Here is a 22,417-nt window from a genome sequence, read left to right on the forward strand (position 1 = left end):
GACAAACAGTGCCTGTTTAAAATGAGTTATTGATATTTAGTTTCTTATTCAACAGTTTTGTGCCATCCTTGAATGGTAATTTTTATGAAAGAGAAAAAAATGGCATCCAAACAAAGTTATTTCTTTGAACAATAGTTCATCCTTATGCACTCTAGTATAACCTTTCACTCCATAAGTTTGCTAGACTTTTTTTTTTTTTTGTCCTCCATCTTTGACATCATAAACCACGCAGCAGTGACGTCGTTACATCACCCCAGTGCTGCGGCTACGCTAGCTCTCATAATTATAGGCTCGCACCGCAGTAATGCAGGGATATTAAAAACAGGCTGCCCTGTATTTATTTTGCAGGCATGAGCTTCAAATGCTAACAGTGCAGCGCTCCCTTAAAGAAACAGTTACTGAAGCTGAAAGTTGTAGATGTAGTATTTTGAATGCTATCCAACACGATTAGGCAACCATCATTAAACGTTCCTTACCTGTCACTTGGAATGAAACGGTTTCCGGTTTAACCACGCCTCCTTGTAATCCACCACGTGGGCAGTCGCGCAAAAACATTAGCAATAGCATCAGCAGCTAAGGTGGCTGGAAACTCACCTGTTTGTTTTTATTTTAACGTTCTTTCTGTTTCACTCTAAAATGCTATTAGATAGCATGAAAAAAAGAATCTGAGATTTAATTTAAAATTCATATTAGCCGACTCATCAATCATAAACTTACTGGGCTTTATTTCTTTCAACTTTTCACTGATAAAAGATGAAAAGATAAGACGTTTTATGTTATGCGCTTGAAAACATTTAAATAAATAAAAAAAATAGTTTGAATTTCATACAGTCAAATTATTTATTTTAATCCAGTCCGTTTAACGTCCGCTACAAGACAACGAGGTAATCATGATTGTCTTTCATTACAAGCATTGGCAGAGACCGTCTGATTAGCAAACTAAAATTGTCAGGTTACTAAAATCGTGATCTTTTAATTTCTGTGTACTTGTTGTGGTGTGTCTCTGTTTACATACAATAGTGATGTGTTGGGAAGCAGATTAAAAAGCAGCTTAACCTTCACCTCTGCTTTTTTTGGCAGCCGGTAAACGCGCTCTCTCTCTCTCTCTCTCTCTCTCTCTCTCTCTCTCTCCGTGAACTCAAACGAGCCAAACCACACACACACAACTGCACATGAGTAATCCACAAACGCATGCGCAGATTCATGCACATTTTTTTTTTTTTTTTTCCACGCAGACAACACAATGGAAAGTGCCTTTTTCATTGATTTCCTTCCTTTGCTGAATCCAGATTGTTTCCGAGTGGCCACACCAAAGCTGTGAGCAGGATGTGGTAACCAGCTTGGAGAGAGAAAAAAGAAAACAAAACATCATTCATGAAAAATAACAGCAGTAGGAACGATTTCTACTGGATCGTACATCAAACAGTTGTTAGATGAAATGCAGTGTAGGTACAAATAACACACACTCAGATGATATTGCTTCAAAATGGTAACTAGGGCAGTTTGTGACTATGGTCTTTGTGGTGGAGGCAGTTTTGAGCAGTCTTCCTGTGACACACCCTGATGCAGTGGTGAGGGGGGATGGGGGCTGTCGAGTAACTTAACTCGTACACTGATATTCAAACATGTAATGACTCATTTGCTCATCCAAAACATATGCTTTTAATATGTTCGACTGTATAACTGCATAGTAAAAAGCAAGCCTTGCTTTATTATTCAGCCTTTCATATTTTCTGAGTAAGGCAAGGCGATGCTGCTGGTCTCTGGGTTTGGCTCAGCCACTGACTGCCAAAAGGAATTTAAAGCATCTAATGGTAAAATAAACTTGTAGTATGTGAGTCATCCAGCAGATGGGGCTGCAGTGTTGTTTTGGAGATGTAGCCGTCTTGTTTTGACACCTTATCAATTCAAGACTAATAATTTGACCAGTTTTCATTGGAGATATTTTGGACTTGAGTGTTGGCTGATACAACGTGACGATACTAACCAGCGTTGCAGTGCAGACAGTTTAAAGCCACACTCGTCGCATGGCTGCAAAAGATGGTTTGGATTTTGGCAGCAGAAGTGCTCCCTCGCATTGCCCCGGAGCAACAACTTGACCCAACGCCCTGCTTTGAATGACAATGAGTGTCGTATTTCAGCAAGGTAGCTTGTGTGAGGTTAACTTGAGAGTCATCACAGGTGGAGAGGCACGTCAGGAAGATGGGGAGGATGGTGACGAGATAAATGCGGACAAGAGCTTGAGCAGCGGAGTAAGGCGGCCAGCTGGCACCGTCGATAATCTGGCATTATATTTGGAAGATGACGCAGTGTGACTCAGCAAATTCTATCAATCGAGCTAGACGGTATTTGAGACTGAATCAAGCTTTCAGTTTCAATTGCATGATGACACAATGGACATCATTCTTAATAGTCAATGAAACGAATAATCGAAGTCTGGGGTCCATGGCAGAAAAATGAATGTTAGTGCCACCTACAGGACACCAACAGGTCTTCCCTGTGAGAGTTCTTATTTGCATGCATCGATTTTTCTGTGTAACTCATTCTTTAACATTATGGCTGGGAATCTCTCAAGGGCTACGATTCAATTACTGATTATCGATGCATCTCGAATGATGCCTCTTGAATTGATGCACCTTAGAATCCATTAGTTCTCCCATCTCGACTAAACATGACCCTCCCAAGCAAATGATTATCATGAAAACAAATCAAGTCAGCACATAAACATCCTCGTTCTCCTGTTGCACAGCGAACTCTTAAAGCACGCAAATATTCACATTTGACACGTTTGTCTCTTTTTATCTCCAGCCATGGCGGAGTTAGATTTGAGTCTGAGCGACGCTCTGGTGGACAGCGCTCCGCAGCAGGGTCCAGAAAGCCGGGTGGAAAGGGATTTTGTGGCCCAGTTGGAGGCGGAGACCTTCGATGATCAAATCGGGGAGACTGTAGGCAAGACAGACTATATCCCACTGCTGGACAACGATGATGCCAGTGCAGGTGAGTCAACCTGTCTTGCATGAGGGGTGAGAAATGCATTTTAATAGGGGAGACAAAGTTTACATTTACAATCAGTGAATGTGAAATACAGTAAACACTGGGGGGGAATGTATATGTGTGTGACAAATGCCATAGTCTAGCTAATGGTAGTCCATATTCTAGCAAATGGGCTAGCCAGTTTAACTAATGATAGCCTCGTTCTTAGACTAGCTAGCCCATTAGCTAGACTAACTAATGGTAGTCTCGTCATTAGTCTAGCTAATGCGCTAGCTAGTCTAGCTAATGGTAGTCTAATCCATATTTTAGTTAATGGGCTAGCTAGTCTAGCTAATGGTAGTCTAGTCCATAGTGTAGCTAATGGGTTTGCTAGGCTAACAAATGGTAGTCTAGTCAGTAGTCCATAGTCTATCTAATGGGCTAGCTAGTCTAGCTAATGGTAGTCTAATCCATAGTTTAGCTAATGGGCTAGCTAGTCTGAAATGAAAGTTACGGTAATTAATTATAAACCTTCAAAAGAAAACCTGCTACTTTAACATCCTTGGATGGTCAACACATACAGAAAGGGAAAACATGAGCTCATGCTAAAAAAACAAAAACAAAAAAAAACATAAAAAAACACACGATATTGTGTGTTTGTACATTACAGCAATGCATATAAACACCTACAATTTCTAATGACACTTAACACATTCACTGCCAGTCCAGCAGAAAAAAATTGACATTGACGTCTTTTTCCGTCAATGGCAGTGAATGAGTTAATATTAAGGCACTTACTTGCTAATACAAGCACACGGAGTTCCTCCACATACTGACTCGGTTCACAAGCATTAGCGTGGATTTGTAAACATAGAAGGGCCAAAACAAGCCTTGTGAAAATTAAACTGCACTAAAAAAAATAAAAAAATAAAAATAGCCACCAGAGGGTGCTAGAACTGCACAAATGGATATCAATCCGACTTTTTTTAACATGTCCTCACGGCGACGATATGTTGTTGCAGTTTTAATATCGCAATATCACGATATTGCAGTTATTGTTACATCCCTGCTAGTCAACATGGCTTTGGTTTAGTAATTCACTAAATTTTTTTGTTTTCTAAGTATTCATAAGTAAGTGTTTGAAACCTACAATTACAGTGGTTTGGCCATGTTCCATTTTAACCATTTTGCATTCCATTTTTCATATTCATCTCCTCCTTCGACCGCACAACTGCATGTTAATGTTTGAAGCCATTGGGCATTGTAAATGAGTTTTAATGTCACCTGGTCATCAATTTTCCTCAACAGTGATCCTCATCTGTTTCCCTTAAAACCCTGAGCACGCCGACGCATGTTTTTGCTTTATGTAATACGGTATGAACCGCAGATGCCCTTAAATGACGGATGGTATCAGGCACTGCTGGACCCTGGCTGCCATTTTGCATCTGCTTGGATGTCATTCAGCCACTGGGCGGCTAGCCGGATAATAAACAGACTAGCGTCCACCGCTTTGAATATGCGGGATTGCTTGAATTGCTTGTGTCCACACATTGATTAATTACCATCCAGAAATAATGACATTTGATATATTTGTCCCTCCATTGGATCGGTTATGTTTTGATTGTTGCAGCTTTGGTCATGTCTTTTCAAAATAGTGCGACTGAAATGGCCAACATCCGAAAAAGACTGCTGACGGACTGCACACACGTGGATAGGGTTACCTTTAATTGTTGTAATTAAATATGAATAGATGTGGCAAGGTAGATGGAGGCTATCGAATCAACAAAGTGACAGCTAAACCGGCGATGACTCAGCTCTCAGGGCTTGTTGTGGCTCCTCAGACGGCGGGGTCAGACAGTCAGACGACGTGTGGGCACTGGTCAGTGACAGCCAGCTACGGGACAGGCTGTGGGTGGTGTTGCCAGTGATCAGCTCTGGCACGCTTTGCACATTTGGACAAATGCAGACGTGCTGACGTACAGTGCCAAACAGCAGGGTGAGGCAGTCTGCTTGTTGTTGTCCTCTGTCTGCAGGCAACTTGAATGTTGAAAGAGCACTTTTTTTTTTTTAATTTTTTTTTAAATCATTTTTGTACACTGCTGCATTCACGTTTATTTATAAGCACTCATAGCATCTTGTATGAGTGCCACATGCATTTATTAAACATGACGACAATTAGTCTGGTGTATTTCTGTGCGCTCTTGCATGGGCTTAATTTACTTCACAATGTGTGTGTGCTTTCATGGCCTATTTTCTCGTAGTTGTTCACCACTGTGTCAAATAGGATACACTTGTATTATATCGCCATGGTGTATTGTTGCCTCACAATCCGCTAGGGCCAATTCAGATTTACAAAATCGGTTCGATTCTCAAGGGCCTGATTCCATTCACATAGCAATTTTTGTTATATTATATTTTAGTTTTATGTTAGTGTTAATTTGCTAGAATGCAGTTCAACTTTAGTGGGCTCCCTGTTTCGCGGATTTCTTTTTTTTTTTTTTTTTTTGTATAATTTTTGCACTTTTTTTGTTTTCTGTTTTTTTTTTGACAGTAGTCAAGTATTGTACTTTTTTTTTTTTTTTTTTTTAAATCATTGAAGGTTTGAACATTGCAAGTGTTTAGCATAATATATAAAAAATAAAACTGACTACTTGACAGATATCACCTTTTGCGGGTATTTTTTTTTAGCATAAATCTAGCAATAAATGAGGGACCAATGCATATATTTATAAAGTATTTACTTTTTATTTTATTAAAATAATTGTAAATATAAATTAAAACGATTCTGAATTGTTTTAACGTGCAATACGGCAGGTCTGTGGCAATGTAAGTCAATAGTAAACAACAGTAAATTAAAAAAAACTGCAAAATAAAACGTATTTTCACATGAATTTATGGGAAAAAAAAGCTTAATGGTTTTATTTCGTGCTATAAAAAGGAAAATCAATTAAATTAAGAGTTTTGTTTGTTTTTGTTTTTTTAACCCAGCCATTCAAATCAACTAAATTAATCTGCTGCCTCACTATTTGTTTTTAAGATGCTAACAAAAGCTTTACTTGGGTATGTAATTACACACTTCATTATTTAACCAGCAGTCAGAGACCCAACTTTGTTTACACACGTGACAAAAAGTCAATTATGTCCCAATTAATCTATTGTCGTCAATCATATTGCCTCGTAATCTGCTCTACTGAGTCACCAATGTTGACATTAGACGCATAAGCTTGCGACACCTGTCCCTGTTTACATTTATGCCCCACTTAATGTGATATTTGGTCTTGCGGCATGTTGAACTGGTTCCGAGTTGTACGTACGTGAAAGATGTGCAGAAGTGCAGTGACCTGGCAGCCTCTCACAGTCGCACAGCTTCAACTTGCCGCTGCATCCTGCACGGTTGTGATGTTCCTGCCTGCCTTTGACTGTCCATGTGGTATAAATAGCACGCATACTGTAGTTGTGCCCACTGACTGTAATGAGGTGCAGTTTAATGAGACTTGCGGTTACAGGGTCAGCCATATTTCTATTTGTGAAATCGATCCTATTTATCTTTTAGAATCGTCCAGACACTGGCAGTCCGATGGATAGTAATATGTTTGCTTGTTTGTGTGCTTCCGTGTATGTGTATTTGTGCACACGCAGGTGCAGCATTGGAAAATGGAGAACAGCAAGCTCAGGGCGTGCAAAAGCCTGGTAAGAGCGATCCCACAATTCCCTCTTGCCACCAAAGTTAAAACTGCCGCAGTCACTCGATCATCTGCAAATGCCAATTATGGCCATAGCCTGTCTTTGTTGTCGTTCGTTCACTTCCCATTTTCATTATGTCAGATTTACATTCTGCTATTTTGTTTGGTCTGTGAACAGAAGCAAGGAAACCAAAATTCAAGGGGAAAAAAAACAGATGGAAATATAATATTGTTTTCTTGTACCGGCCATTACATGATTTATGGCACTGACTACTAAGGGTGTCACCAAGTGACAATACCAGTAATTTACCCTATTACCAAAAGTAGCAATAATTTAATACACAACTGGAGGAAAATGTTGCTTGTTATGACAAGAAAACATGATTGGAAAGTCCCCTATGATTTCTGTTGGTGTTTTAAAGTTTGTCGGTCCACCTAGTAGTGCACCACAAGTTTCAAAATAAGAGCACTAAGAGGATGTGCAACGTTTGCTCCCTGAATCTTGCTAGCTTAACAACATTTGCCCATTTTAACCAATAATGTTCTCATATTTGATATAAATATAAACAGCAATTATGATCTTGTGAGTGCAATAATTAGCACATTCAATTGTGAATTCCATTTGGTCCATTTTGGTCAAGTTCTAACTTGTAAAAATCTAAAATCTTCTTTGGTAATAGAGAGTAATTTATGCTAAACCACTTCCCCTGAAATGTCCGAAGGGGCGATGTGAAAGGAATGTCTGAATGGTTCAAATTCTCGTTTTGGCAAACACATGACCATGACTAATCAGAACACTCGTGACAAACCTCCTTTTGCGCCTTGCAGCGCACTTTGCGCCCAGTTTACGCATGGTTCAACATATTAAAATTAATAAGAGACACCACATTTTCACAGCTTACACTTTAAAGCATGAGATACAATAGCTTCCATAAGCACAAAAATAATATTAAAAAAAAAATCAAGGTGATGCATTATTAAGCTAAGCTAATTTGTGGGTTTACGACCTCCTTGCTGCCTTTTTCACATTATGCGTTTTGGTGCATCAGGCTGCTGGGTGCCTCAGTAGGGATAAATGTGGGTGACAGCGTTGTGCATGCTAAGCCGCCTGCCTGTCGTCTCTCGCTGCTTTGCATGGCATGATGGAATGGGCAGCTCGTGTCACCATGGTTACCGAGCTGTGCATGTGCATGTGTTATGCTAGTAATTGTAAGTCATTAAGCAGATTTTACCAAGCCGACTCCACATATTGTATTTGAGTTTGGATTTACATTTGTTTTTTAAGTAATGGACTAATGGTAGAAAAGGCATCTGGTCCATTGAATCAGTCACTCGGGATGTGCATTATTAGGGTGTTGAGAACATAAGATGAATCCTAGCAGAGCAATGTGCATGTATTTGTTTGAATGAAAAACGATTCGCCAAAATATTTCACATTGAAATTGAACGTTCATGTTTGTTTCTTTTTTTTTATTCTTTGCATTTGTTGACTGTTGAATTTGTGAAACCCGACTAATTGCTTTCTTTCCTTTTCCCCTTTTATTCCCTTCTTATCCTACATTCACATCATTTAAAAAAAAAATAAAAAATCATCCTGCTTCATGTTATTTCTTTTTTCAACATTTCAATTATTCTTTCAACTGCTGCCATTATGAATTCTTTACGTTGCTTCCCAAATCCCTTTTTCCTCTCTCTCTCTCTACAATCCCTAACGCTTCAGAGGACTAGATCCCGCCTTCATCGCCACACTGACTGCCCATCAACTGTTTCTGCTTCGAAGCACCTATTTCCCTCTGCAACAGCTACACAAACACCATCCTTTCCTATCACTGTCTTCCTTTATTCAGCAATGGGGAAAGGTTTGAGGTTCACAAGATTGCACACCACATACGCATGCAAATATACAGCCGGGCCTGATTTACTATTTGTGAAGGTTTGTGTGAGCAAAAAAAAAAAAAGGGCACAAACTTGAAACGGTGTTAACAGCAGGTGCAAAACATGCGCAGGCGTAATGAGAGGCCTCAAGGGAGAACTTCTCAACCCGTGGAAACATTTTTTGGATTTTGAAAATAATCGCGACATATTAATTGCGCAGTGCAGTTTTGAAACTGCCAATCACAAGAAGGAGTCATGCAGCTGTGTTTGTCTCTTCCACTAACATTTAAAATTCCAGCACTTAAAGCCCTCTTAAATGCAGGGTACGGTGTTTATTTATTGTCGGCATATTTCATGTGCAAAAGATAAGTGGTTTTCGTTTTGGACTCAGTCAGTCTGATTTGAAGCACAATTTGTTTTTGTTTCGTTTTTTTGGGGAGGGTTGTGCGGAGTCCTTGGCCAGTTTATTTCCTCTATCTCCAGTGAAATGTTCTCTTGTCCGTTTCACTCTCATCAGCTAAAAGCAGGAGGGTTTGCTGCAAATCAACAAATTGTGACACCCTGACACACACCAGCCGTGATTTTAGCATCGACTTGCGTAATCCCAACTGGACGTACAAAGCAACTTTACCGCCCCTCAATATTTGTCTCCGTTTGAACGAGTCAGCCACAATCCACCTGTGTGAAATTTGTCCCCAATAGTGGACAAAGTCTAAACGCGCACACGCATGCACAGCAACGCTCAAAGGCGCGTCTGAAACCTTTCAAACTGATTCAGCAATGTTGCGAGACTCATCTGTCAACACCCAGTAGCGAGGTTACTTTGCGTGTGGGTATGTGGCTCGAAATATCCCCACTGACTGATTATTTATACTTCTGTCAACATGTTTATTTTGTTAACCTGCTACTCATGCCCCTTGTGTTGATTATGTTTCTGTAAAATTGTTACTTGTCTGAAGTTCTAGACTTGTTCCTTCCTTTGCACTAGCGTACGACTCATTTCTGAACCAAATCAAGTCGGATTTATTATACTGTCATTTAACAATCAGTAATGTGAAGAATGTTAATAAGTTTTCGTTTTTTAGCATAATTGTGTTGCATTTGTCTGTTGGTTTTCTGAGTTGTGCTTGATCTTTTTTTTTTTTGTAGTCAACTGTATCAACTCATCGCAATATTTTCAGAACATTTATTGTAATTGTTCAGCACTGGAAACAACTTGGTAGATTTGGCAAACTATATAAACTACTGAACTTTACTAATTGAGCATTGGTATTTATCAATTTTGCAATAATTAAGCGAATTATTAATTATTTTGGAACACAAAACTCTTGGCAATTCCAACTTCAAGTAAAAGACCTGTTTCCATCAAAATGTTTTTGGTAGTTAAAAGCCATTGAGTTAACCACTGTTCATTGTCATTTTCTTTTTAATGAGCCAACATTTCAGTTCATGAACCGAGCCTCTGAACAAATTCATTTCAGCTGTATTTAGATTTACTGGCCAAGTTTACCGAAGTGCTACCAGCACCCTAACTGAAGATTTAATCTAGAAACTCAACAAATTGTGAACCCTGCAAGTTTGATGGAAATTGGGCTTTCCATTCATCTAATTTGATTCCAGTGTGAACCAAACGGAACCTGAAAATCTGATCGCTTTAAACAGACGAGTCTCGAAAGACACGAGTTGTACTGTAGATAAGCACATACCACCTCTATGTTGATAATACCAAGTCATGTATGTACCACGGTGATTAAAAATTATCCTCTTTTGGTTGGGATATCTATCTGATATTCCTTTTTCTTTTCCCACATGTTGTGCTAATAAACTCAAATCTAACACACTCACCTTGTCTTTGGCATCTTTCTTCTAACAATCCTACATTTGTACCTTTTCTCTAACGGTCTGAACTGCTAATTGCTTCCATCCTTGAAGCCTATTGAGAATATTTTCACATTTCATATCAACAAACATGTATATCTTTGAATAAAACGCTACACCCCATCCTCTTGTCACTCCGTAATGTAAAAACACGCGACTGACTGACAGACATATATTTGATTGAATTGCTATACTTGATAACTTTTTGGCTCAACATGTCGCCCGTGTGGTAGAGAGCTTGAAATGATTTGGTACAAATGCTGGATGAGTCTCCCTTTTTAATATGGATATTTAATCCCCAAGCTTGAGGGGGAAGCGCCGAAAGCCGCCTTCTATTAAGTTGTCTCTTTTGACAGAATACTTATCATCTGTCTGAGCGTTTCACACGTGCGAATGTGTGGGTTGAAAGTGAAGAAGCCTCCCTTTCTTTGTGACTATCTGCTGTCCCCAAAATATATACAGAATTTAATAGCTGAGCGGTGATAGCGCAATGCGAAGCTTTAAAGGGGTTTTTGAGGATGAGAGTATTTTTATTTTCAGCGCGATGACGCACCCCGCACGCCGTCGTAAAAAGATTCTACATTGAGATCGTGGCGTTCGTTCAACTTTTTCATAGGCATACTCAAAAGATTACACCTCTGCGACAAAACCGGAGCCATTTGAGTTGCCACTGAGGTTTGTAATTACATGACTTTGCATCATCAGCAATGGTTGGACCAGAACCAACAAATATTCAAAATAAATGACACGCATCTTTAAAAAGACTGCCTTTCATGATTAGTGAGCAACTTCCAAAGTTGAATACAATTCTTTCTCTGACGTCAAATTTTACAGATTTGTTTCTCATAGGAATCAAACAAATCAATTTCTTTTTTTATTTAAACATTACACATTAGCACTCACTTTAATACTGAGTAACATTTGAACATTCCCTTGTGTCACAAAAATATAATTGTACAAAAAACATAGTAAACCACAATATTAGAGTTGCAATGATTAATCAATAACCGATTATCAAATTAATCCGTACTTATTGTTGATTATTAATAAATTGTTTAAAAATATAAACAGACTAATCGATTACTAAAATAATTGTTACTTGCTAATAAGTCTTTAACTGCGACGAAATGTTGTTAATGTTGAAATGGGCTGTTGCGGTTAAGAATACACATTTCACTTTTGATTGTGCACTCTGTTCTTTCATTCTAGCAATATTGTACTCACCAGTCAGGACTAAAATGTGTGTTCCACATTGTTACATCGCATTCCATTCCATTTCTTCATTACATACTATAACACAAAAGAGTTAAAGAAAACGTAAATTTCCAGGGTCTGATGGTCACCATGCTGAAGTTTCACATTGTATGCTAAACTTCAGTATTTCGATATTTACTGACATCATCCATAATAATGGTGTCACCTGACTGGATAGTTCCTGTTTTCTTAATTGTGTGACAAGGATGGGATACAAGGATGGAAAACATTAGCATGGCCAACCAACAACTTGCTAGCTTTCTTTGCAACTGTTTGCGTCATCCGTGGATTTGCTGTGTACTGACTTGACAATCCCTGCTTGGGGAAGCGAGAGGATCGACTCTGTTATTTCCCTTGTGACTTATTGAAGGGAGAACGACAATTCTTTGAATTTACAGCAAATCCTCTGCCAGAAAGACATGCTGAATGGATGCTGTCATATCCAGTGCACCTTGTTTCTCGAGGGAAAGCAAGTTTTAATTCAAAGCTGTCTACTGCTATTTTTTGATGTTTCGGGGCTGGAGGCACACACATGCACATTATTTAGCTTTTTAGGAAACACATTGGCTATGACAAGATCTTATCCCAGCACGCATGGTGCTAGAGGCATGTTGCATGCTGTTTACCAGTTTTTGTCAACAGTATTGTCAGAATCTAGGATAGCATGGCAGTTCATGCAAGTGGGGGAACACCGAACTTAAAATGACAAGGGCGGAAACTAGCAATTGAGTCAGTTTGTATCCTTACTTTTATCCTATCCAAAACTGACCCTACTGCTTTGTTGGCTCAATTAGCTCACAAAATAACAGCGTGGTCAACACCTCGTCACGTAATCGGCGATTTGACAAGTCGCATTTCACAGTTAACCAACTAGGTTCTTTGCCCTTTCGTGTCAAATGTGTGCGACCCAACGGCATTTCGAATATGCAGGCTTCATTGTGTCATTTCTTGTCTCATTACACAAGCCTGAAAACTGTAGTTACAAGAACAAATTAGTTGGTCCACCAGTGCTCTGCTTCTTGCGGTTTAGGAATGTGATCAATGATCACATTCGAGTTTAGTCATTAACTATTTATCGAACCCGATGTGCCTCAGCAGGAGCAATTCCAAAAAGGTTGAGCTAAATTTGGCCAGATTTAATATAATTAGGTCAAGCTTTGATTTCTAAAACTAGCAGGCAACGGCTTTGCTTGCGGGTGTGCTCAGACTCGACCATTCATTCAGCTGAGATCGGTAAATACGTATGCCAAATGTATCACCAGTTTTAAGCATCAGAAACCCTTGGAGTGTTCTCGATGCAAGGTTGTGGACACAATAAGGATAAATAACCATTGATTCAAAAATGATTTTGACTACAGGATGTTGTTCTAGTGAAAAAGAGAATGGATTGTTGTCGTCTGAAAAGAAGTGTCCTTTTGCTGAAGCATCACAATGTCCCTGTGGTGCTGTGGCAGCCCTGACACAAGGTGCATAGTGAGACCGAGGTCAGGTGGAGGACATTCAACTGTCCTGCCGGCTTAGCCCTAATTAGATCGTTCTGGTAAAGCTAACCGCTGGGCCGGCCACCATCCTGAATCCGGGATGGAAATAGGTTGAATCCTTCCGAGGTTTGGTACAAGTTTGACATGCCGATGGGGGCAATTTTACCATGTTTAGTTTGTATTAACTCACTGAGTTATATTACAGCCGCAGCAACGTTATTGCATTTCATGTTTTAAAAGGTTTTCCCCTGAGGGTGTCCTAAGACGACACTGTAGAAGGGGCATGGATGTGCGATCACTATCAAATCTTTTTAGAATCGATTTATCTATTGATTATTAAATTGATTAATCAACTAATCGGATTCATTTTAATTTCGCGTTGAAATGTATTACAAAAGCATTTTTTCCCTGATTACTGTTTATTAACCAGTGTTATTTCATACTTTATATTCATATAATGATTAAAAAGGAGTTGTACTGTTATCGGTTCGATTATTTTCCAAGGTAAAAACAGATATTTGCAAATGTCTTATTGTGATTAAACACCAAAGACGATCTGTGAACAATTACTGTTGATATGCTGAAATCAGATGATTCTGACAATTTAAAATGTAAAAAAAAAAAAGGCTCCAAACGATTACTCGATTTAAGATGATATACATAAGATGATTCAATACGGGTTTAAAGCGTTAAACAAATACTCAATTATGAAAATAGTTGTTGATTAATTGATTTTTGACAGCTCTATATGGATATTAAGAAAACCGTTGATTAATTTCACAATCAATTATTTGTCGATTAATTGATTCAAATAAAAATGAGACCTTTTTGTCCGATGCCTGACCGTCCTTACAAAGTGATTGTTGGACAAGTTGGATCTCAACATCTGCCTGCTTCCTGTCATTTTTCCACTTCAACAATTTCATAGATGCGTTGTTCACTATAATCTTGCCAATTATTTTTCAGTCTTCCCAGAAAGACTCTCACATGAGCAAATGTTAATTTGAAATCTACAGGATAGTCTCTTTAGTGTTTCCGAATCAATCATCGACCCCGTCCAAGTCATCTTTTTGGCGTTTGTTGAGCCGAACAATAAGCGCCTTTCCGTGGCTGCTTTGCATGTCTGCATGTGGAAGTGTTTGTGACTTTGGTTGGCATCCTGTCCGTTCGCCTCACTGTCATCCCGTGGATGCTGCTGGGTTAGGATTGCCATTGGCGCCTCCCTCCTTCTCCTTTCCTGCCCTCCTCCCTTCATGCACGTCCTTCCTGCGGATTCTCATTCTTAAAATCCCCAATAAGATGGCTAACGTAGTCTGCTTGGTCATTCTCTCGATGCCCTTGACAATCAAATTGATCATCTTTCATCAGTTAACCCCTTCACTGCCATTGACGGCTACAGACGTCAAATATCCGTTTTTACCGGACTGGCAGGATCCAAGGATGGATGGAGACTGGTTTGGGTTGAAGGGCATTTAGTAGTCAGGGAGGCAAGGGGAGGTACTAGCGGCCCCGACCCGGGACGTCACACCCAACCCAGACGCCCTGACTCTTGTTTTTGTGTGTGTGTGTGTGCCTGCGACCGGGGGTTCAAAGTGTTAGTAGCTCAGTCAGCTGAGGCTGCAGTGGGGACTGAGACAAAGCCACTCACCCGCATATAAGAAATAGCCCTGAACTGTCAGGTAAATGGAACAGGGACATCAGTTGGGAGATCGTTTGCCAGGTGAGACTTCGGGTCAACTCTTCGTGACGGTTGATATTTTGCAAATGCCGAAACGCCCAGCGTCCGTTCGGATCCGAGCACGCTGCTGTCAACAACACTAATTTGAATGTTTTGTGTGTTACTGCAGGTTGTAAAGTGACCACAGGGGGGCAGACGTCCATGTCGCTCCCAGAGCATCGGGGAGACGCGCAGCCACTAGGGGTGTGAATCTCTGCACTGAGGACGATTCGATACGCATCTCGATGCACTCCCGGCGATACGATACTTTAACGATACATGGAATTTTCTGGTGATGCGATGCGATACGATTCACCCTCTTCATGACGCGATACGATGCGATAATCATTTAGTTAAAATCAATGCGATCCGATCACGATTTGATGTAATTTGTTGCGATACGATGCAATTTAACATGAGGCAAATAAGCAAAGGGAAAAAAATAAATGTAAAAAAATACATGGAATTCAGTATTGTACTACAAGTTATTTTGCTTTATTCCTCATAGGTACTTGGCAGTAAATGCAACAAAAGTGCTGTTTTTGCCATCTTAAAAAAAACTCAATGAGTAACTTAAAGTGACACTTTCAATAGTGCAATAGTCACCATTGACATCTAACCCCCAATGTATTTTATTATTTCCTCCTTAGCTCTCTCCCTTATGGTCATCTGTGGTGCTCTCACTGTAGCCAGGAAACCTCCAAGCAGCTGGTCCATGGCTGACCTTTTCTTGGGAGGCTCTAGCCTAGCTCATCATCTAGGTTAGACAAGGCAAAGTAAGACAGGACAAAAGAGACGAGTCACAGCAATAAGTCGACAATAATATCACAAACACAACAATATCACAAACACAACAACAAAAATATAATGCACATCCCACTCTTGGTGCGGATACATTAACAGAAATCAAACAAAAGCATAGTCTCATAACTCACTTTGTACTGCTCCAAAAAAAGTCACAGCCAGCTGTGTGAACCTTTACTTTGTTTAGAATATCATCATATCAAATTAGTTATTAAATAAATTACCATATGACTACTTTACAATATCATCATCAGAACTATTTTCAAATCAATGCACTATTATAGATAACAAAACCAAGTCCCACAACAAACCTCTCTCATCTTCCTCCATCTCCTTCTCCTCCTCCCTGTGGCTTGTCCCTTCTCCTTCTGCTTGAGCTGCCTGGCTCTCATCATCCAGAATACCATCAGCCCTTGCCTGACAATCAACAGAGCAGAAAGCTCCTCATCCTCATCATCATCTAGAAAAGCCAAATTGGACAAGTGTTGAAAACTAGCATAAGTGATTTATTTTCCATGTGAAATAAATAAATACACGTCATTAGAACTAAAACATTATTTTCCATTTCACTTAAGGGTTTTCTAAGAGTAAAACTAACTGCTGCTAATATTGTATTTCTTACCATATCCTCCACTTGGTTCGCTATCCTCAGGAATATCACATCCTTTACAGTGTTGTCAGACTCAGCATCCATGAAGTGGAGGTCTTTGAAGCGGTCAAGGGCTGAAGCATTGTCGAGGAAATCTTGGCAGTAGTTGTAACGGGACTCAAAGGCCTGAAAATTTCTTGACCTGATTTGCTTAGTCCATCTCCGGTGTCCGACGAGGAACTAGACGGTTGTACACTAGTTTTTAGCGATGTGGTGTAACCTTTTTAAGTGGGTCTGTATGTTTGTCGTGCTGCCGTTGTGCGGCTTCTTCACACGGCATTCTTTGCAAATGACGAACGTTTTGTCAAACTTTCCGGGTTCCGTTCGCTTTCTTTGCGAATCCGTAGGGTTTCCAAACATATGATTTAAACGTTGCGGGTGCATAACATATATAATCTTCCTCGTTGCTGCTCGCTCCAACGTCCATGATGTTTTACTTCCTAGTGTATTGCGTGTGCCCCACGGCTTCCGTATGGTGCATTCAATGCGCCCTGGGATTTTGGGGAACAGCAAATGGAAAGAAGTTTACAATGAATAAAACGGCACTTGCATCGGATTTCACCGATACCCGCCAACGCATCAAGATGGATCTAGATTTCACACGTCAATTACATCGATACCCAGTGAATGAGCCGATGCACTTGCACCGTGCATGTGCAGATCGATGCATCCATTGATATCGATTATTTTCCACACCCCTAGCAGCCACACAAAGTTGATCCGCAGCAGTTTTTGGCAGCAGACTTCTTATCTGGTATGAAAGTTTTTTGTTTTTTTTTAACCTGTTCCAGGTCCCCCCAGTCTCTGTTTAGAAATGTGTGTTAGTTTAATATAGTATGTTTGTGTCGTTAATAATGGTATTGAAAGATACATTTCAGATATATATTTTTTTATGCTTTTCCCTATCAACCGCAACTAGAGCTGGGTGATGTGTGTCCAAAGTTGGATTCTTTTCTCATCTTTTATTTTCTCAGTTGTAGTACTAAAATTTGAATCAAAACAACACACCTTTTATTGCAGTTTTTTTTTTTAAGGTAAAAGGCAAAAACAGACCGAAAAATCTGCAAAATCCATAACACCCAGCCTGAACTATTCCCCCCCCCCATCTTTTTTTATGTATATACTCTTACTCATGTTATTCCTTTGGCTTTTCCTCCCTCTTTCATCCTTTCCCTTGGTCCTCTCTTTTTGTTCGTATGACCTCCCTCCTGATGGTTCCCCTTTCCTGTCAGCCTCTCTGGGAGGTTACTCAGACCCCCTAAGCTCCCCTTCCAACCCCGTCCAAATGACACATTCAAGCCTGGCGGGATTGTTTTCAGGTATCCTACGAGCGTGTCTCCGAATTTGTCGCCGGTATAGATTCATAGATTAGATACACGTATTTCACAATAATTACATCTCATTAAGTTTGTCATTTTATAATTCCCCACATGCTAATCAGGTAATTGGCTTGTGGTGAGCTATACAGTGGCACACATTATAAGCTATGAAGGCTGAGTTCAGCCTTTCACCATGCCAACCTCTCCATACTCAGATGTCACTGTTGCTTTGATGAAACTTGGCGTCGCCGGGCCCCTGAATTACTGCTCCGGGCTTCAACACATACACACACACACACACGAAAGTACATAATAATACTCCAACACAATTTCCTTCAGTTGAAGTCGTACGTATCACGATCACGTATCCTTTATGTGCGTTATTGATAAAGTGTCATTCTTGTTCCTCAGGTTTCTCCCAGCCTGCAGTCCCGGGGCTGAATCTCGAGGAGGGGTCTGCAGCTCTCCCTGCAGAGAAGCCTCCAAGTATCGCTGATCCTCAGCAGCCCGCACCCTCAGCAGGGTCCGAGGCCCCCAAAGTGCCCCACAGCCCCATGCTGCCTGAACCACAAGCTCCTCGCAGCCCCCCAGATCTGTCAGCAGGTAACGCATGCAGATTCACTCGCACGTCGTCGCCATTTTAGTCTTTGCTTCGCTAGCAAAATGTAATTTCCTGATTTTGCTCTTTAGTTCAAATGTTGTCCAGCATTCTCATTATTATTTTTTTTTGCAAAATGTATCATAAACATGAATGCTGTTGTTTGCCCCACTGGAGGCATTACGCAGATCAGCTGTCTGTCTCCTTTTCGAGAGCGTCTTCCTCTCGCACGCACACCAGCTCAGATCAGATTTAATCATCGGGCTTGAGGTCGATTCCCATCTGATGCTGTCATGTATACAGTGTCCAACTTTGCAGTGGCCTCTAGTACTGCCTCCACGTGTTTGCGTGCTTGGTTATGCATTTGTATTTATCCTACATAGGAGAGCTTTCTGCGCTAGTCGCTGTCCTGCTGCACTCTTGCATGCTAAATATCAATATATTGAAAAAATATTTTTAAGGTCATCTTACAGGAATTAATGCCAGACTCTCCACCTGAAGAATCTTTCAACTTTATCACATGGGCACCTAGCACATGCTTTGCTCACTTTTTATTTTTTACATAGATTTAAAGTTTAGTGTTAATGAAGTTACATTAGATGGAGAAAAAGAAAAACCTTGGGAGTTGGGACGTCATCGTGCATCCTTTTATTAAAATAAAGTGTGGAATTTCTTCAACCTAAGGAGGTTGTTTAAAACACAATTTGAGTCCCACTGAAAGCTTTTCAGCCTGTCCCAATTATAGTGCACAGACAGCAGAATTGTGTAGGGCTTGTTCTTGAACTTAAAGCCCCCAAGAGAGTCTTTGTAAAGTATGGGGCTGGACAGGTGCCCCATTTATTGGTATTAAATGCATGTGTATTTGCGTCTGTGCACTGGAGCTAAGAGTAACGAAAACTAGTTCAAAGTCTGAAGTCAAATGAATTATAATTGAGTATACTGCAATGTACGGAAGCGGATTAGGGCCAGTGAAGTGGGGGAAAAAAGGGTTGACAGGATTCTCACTTTATTCTCAGAATTCTGTCTTTAAAGTGAGAATTCTGACTTTGTGACGTAGAGCTATGAATTGTGGGGGGAAGTCAGAAAGTTAGAATTCTGAGAATAAAGTGAGAATCCTGCCAACTTTTTCTTTTCCTCTCTTCACTGGCCCTAATCCTCTTCCAGAGCAATGAAATGTAGCACGTTGCAAGGATTTATACTCTAGAATTGTTGAGTTTAATAAAGTTATTTTCACCCCTAATCTAACAAGCCCGACCTAAAACTCTTCCCTCTTCGCCCACGACAAGGTGCCTTAGGTGACTGCTGGCCAGACCCGATTGGCTGCCTCTCGACAGACCTCCCTTTCAGCCCCAGTGTCACCTCTGTGATCAGTCGCCACGCTAACAATCTCGCGATGATTCGCGATGACCCGCCAAAGACCTCCTCGCCCAGCAGAGAAAGCCCCGCTTACGCCGGAGGCGACGAAAGGGACGCGGAGGAATCGGACAGAAAACAGAAGAAAAAGAAGAAAAGGAGACAGAAAGAGGAGGGCCCTTATGAACACTTGGAAAGCAAAGGTCACCTTGAAGCGCAGGGAGAAAGCATTCCCTCGGCGGAGTTGTTCCACCAAAGGCCTGAGCCAAAACGAGAGAGCGGAGAAGGTGGGTGGGAGGAGCAAATTTGGAAGAGCGGAGGGCGAGGTAAGAAGGGAAAAAGTAGGAAGAAGATTCCTGAAGAGTGGGAAGTGACTCCGGAGACTTTTGCCACTTCAGGTAAAATCACCCAAGAAGTTATGAAGGATCTTGAAAGTTCAGCCCTCACGAGCATGGACATAAACACCAGCCAGAACCCCTGGAAAGAGGAGATTGTCACAGAAGAAGGCCTGGTGCCTTCTTCACTATCTCATGACATATTTGCTCCTACAACAGTTCCCATCAGTCCACTCGTCTTGAACAGCGAGCTGAAGGCGACAGCAGCCCCGTTCACGATGCCCTCCGCTGCCGTTGGCCCAGTCGACTCCTTCCCCGTGGCTGCCAGTCCTGGTGAGTCCTTCGAAGTGCTGATTGACACCGAGAACGTTGGCTCGGGTGACATGGTTGACAGCGGGATGTTTGACAACACCAGTTCCTTCCAAGAACCCGCAATCCAAACCATAGCCGAGGTGGATACTTCGGCTTTTAGCCCCTCCTCCCAGCCAAGCTCGGGCCTTTCTCCAAACGGCGAGGTGTTTGCCTCGGCCCCGCCCCTTTCGCCGTCAGACGCCTCGTGGCTCCTGAACAACTCCCACGCGAGCAGCAACAATGATCCGTTCGACTTCAGCGACGTGAGCACTTCGGGTCATCCGCTCCCCGTCGGCCTGGTGTTTGACACCCCTTCGCCGGCCCCGCTCCGCTCCCCCAAAACCACAGCGCAGGAAACCAAAGAGCACAAAAACGAGCAGTCAGACAAGAAACAATCCAAGAAGTCTCGTTCGTCATCTTCTTCCTCTGGGAGGAGTCCCACCACCCCAGAGATGAAGAAATTAACTCCGCAAGAATCACCGAGTGTTAGCCCCTCGTCATCCTCCCCATCAGTGGTCTCGCTTGGAATTCCAGCATCGGGCCTTAACCCTGCAGCAAAGCCCTTCTTTCCCAGCTTTGCTGATACCCCGGAACCACCAAGTGCGGGTTCCCCCATCATCGAAGGTTGGTTGTGGATGAAATAGTTAGACACAATTGCATTGTTTCTTGCATGAAGATGACTATAAACTGTTGGTTGAGGTTTTGTGGCTTGTTCACGTCAGAGTGTTTCTGTGTGACTAATGACCTTAAAGCTGGATTGCACCACTTTAATCTGAGAGTATCTTAAATCCTTACTATAAAGCATTGCGCAACATTAACCATGTTTCATGACAGGTATGATGCTACTAACCAGTCAGGCAAATTTTTCTCCTCAGTGGATCTGCTCTGCTGTCATTTCCAAAACCAAATCTTTTTTTTGTCCACTCTTGTGTCATTAATGCAATAATTTGTGTGTGATGGTTTCATTGCATCAAGGGTTTGGATGTGCCTATTTCCTTCCTCTGTATCTATTAACTTTCTTGTCTTTTCTAGCAGCCTGTCTCTTTACACCTCTTCTAGAAATGAATCATGATTGGAGCGATGTTAATTGTTTTGAATCTTTTACACATCCATGCTTTTGTTTTGTTTTGTTTTAAAGGAATGTCAAATATTTAATTATTTGTGTCGTTGATTTTGCATGCGCTGTGACTGCTGACTTGGACACTTGGCTGCTGCTACAGGTGAGTGATCCTTTATTTTATTTTATTTGTTAAAATATGTATGTATTGTCATTGGAAAGGGTCACTGACCTCATTACTATTTTACATGTACAGGGTTTCTGCAGGTCGTTGAAAGTAATTAAATGGATTTTGCTAACATAAAGCCAACAAAATGGCCTGAAGTGCACGAGTTGCTTCATGTTCCAAATACAGATTGCTCTGACTTTGGAAAAGAAAAATGTACCATTTCTTTCATCAACGTCCAACATGAAATGTCACGAAGTAGCAGTCCTCTTAAAAACAATGTACATGATGTAAGAAAGTGGGCCAGTCCGGGCAAATGAGGACATTTGGTCACCCTAATGTAACTCATCTACTGTATATAACTTGACAGTGGCGTTGTGCACATCTTTGCTTAATTTGGACCAAAAGTGCTTTTGTGTGCCGCCATGATTTATGAAGACGCAGGGCAATTTCCTTGTCATTTCCTCCCAATAGAGATGATAATAAGGACAAAATGCGGCTTCAGTTCAACACAGCAACAGCAATGCTGAACGTGATTATACGGCTTGGTAGAGAAGGAGATAAAAACTTGCAAGGGCAGGTTTTGTACATTCAAAATTACTCATCCACCTTGCTGACAAGACATTGTCATGTTTGCGGGAGGATTTCAAAGATACTCATTTTGTAGATTTCTATTAAAGAAGAGGGATACTGGGGCCAATCAAATCCAAAGCGTTAGCGTCACATTATTTTTCTTGACTTGTATACACTGCATAATTCACAGAATGCCCAATACTAATACAGCCAGCTATTTGTCAGAAAGAAAAGATAGATGCTTCCATAAATGCGATAAAGTCACTTCAGTCCGATTGCAACAACCAAAGAGAGAACATTAAAACAGGCGCCATCTGAAGCAGAAAATCCGCCAGTCGACAAAGCGGAAGA

The 22,417-nt window shown here is 41.0% G+C and overlaps 1 protein-coding gene and 1 long non-coding RNA gene across 7 annotated transcripts in view; one reads left to right on the plus strand and one right to left on the minus strand.

The window, feature by feature from the left end:
- The window catches only part of LOC144008969 (uncharacterized), a 46,437-nt gene that overhangs the window by 7,784 nt on the left and 16,236 nt on the right, over positions 1-22,417 (plus strand). For 5 of the 6 annotated variants that reach the window (XM_077508369.1, XM_077508371.1, XM_077508370.1 and 2 more), the window contains exons 1-3: positions 17,585-17,633; positions 18,045-18,236; positions 19,518-20,894. In XM_077508369.1, the coding sequence (XP_077364495.1) occupies positions 17,600-17,633; positions 18,045-18,236; positions 19,518-20,894 (1,603 nt within the window). In that variant the 5' untranslated portion in view covers positions 17,585-17,599. Of the gene's footprint in view, positions 1-2,808; positions 2,998-6,612; positions 6,664-14,991; positions 15,066-17,016; positions 17,069-17,546; positions 17,634-18,044; positions 18,237-19,517; positions 20,895-22,417 lie in introns of those variants that run through there. The other variant, XM_077508375.1, reaches the window with a different exon arrangement.
- LOC144008977 (uncharacterized) lies at positions 15,335-16,953 on the minus strand. The gene is made up of 3 exons (XR_013280796.1): positions 16,288-16,953; positions 15,977-16,125; positions 15,335-15,618 (listed from the first exon to the last, which is right to left on the minus strand). It is a non-coding gene; the product is annotated as an uncharacterized LOC144008977 (long non-coding RNA).

This window comes from Festucalex cinctus, chromosome 20 (assembly GCF_051991245.1).
Source record: "Festucalex cinctus isolate MCC-2025b chromosome 20, RoL_Fcin_1.0, whole genome shotgun sequence".
NCBI classification, from domain to species: domain Eukaryota; kingdom Metazoa; phylum Chordata; class Actinopteri; order Syngnathiformes; family Syngnathidae; genus Festucalex; species Festucalex cinctus.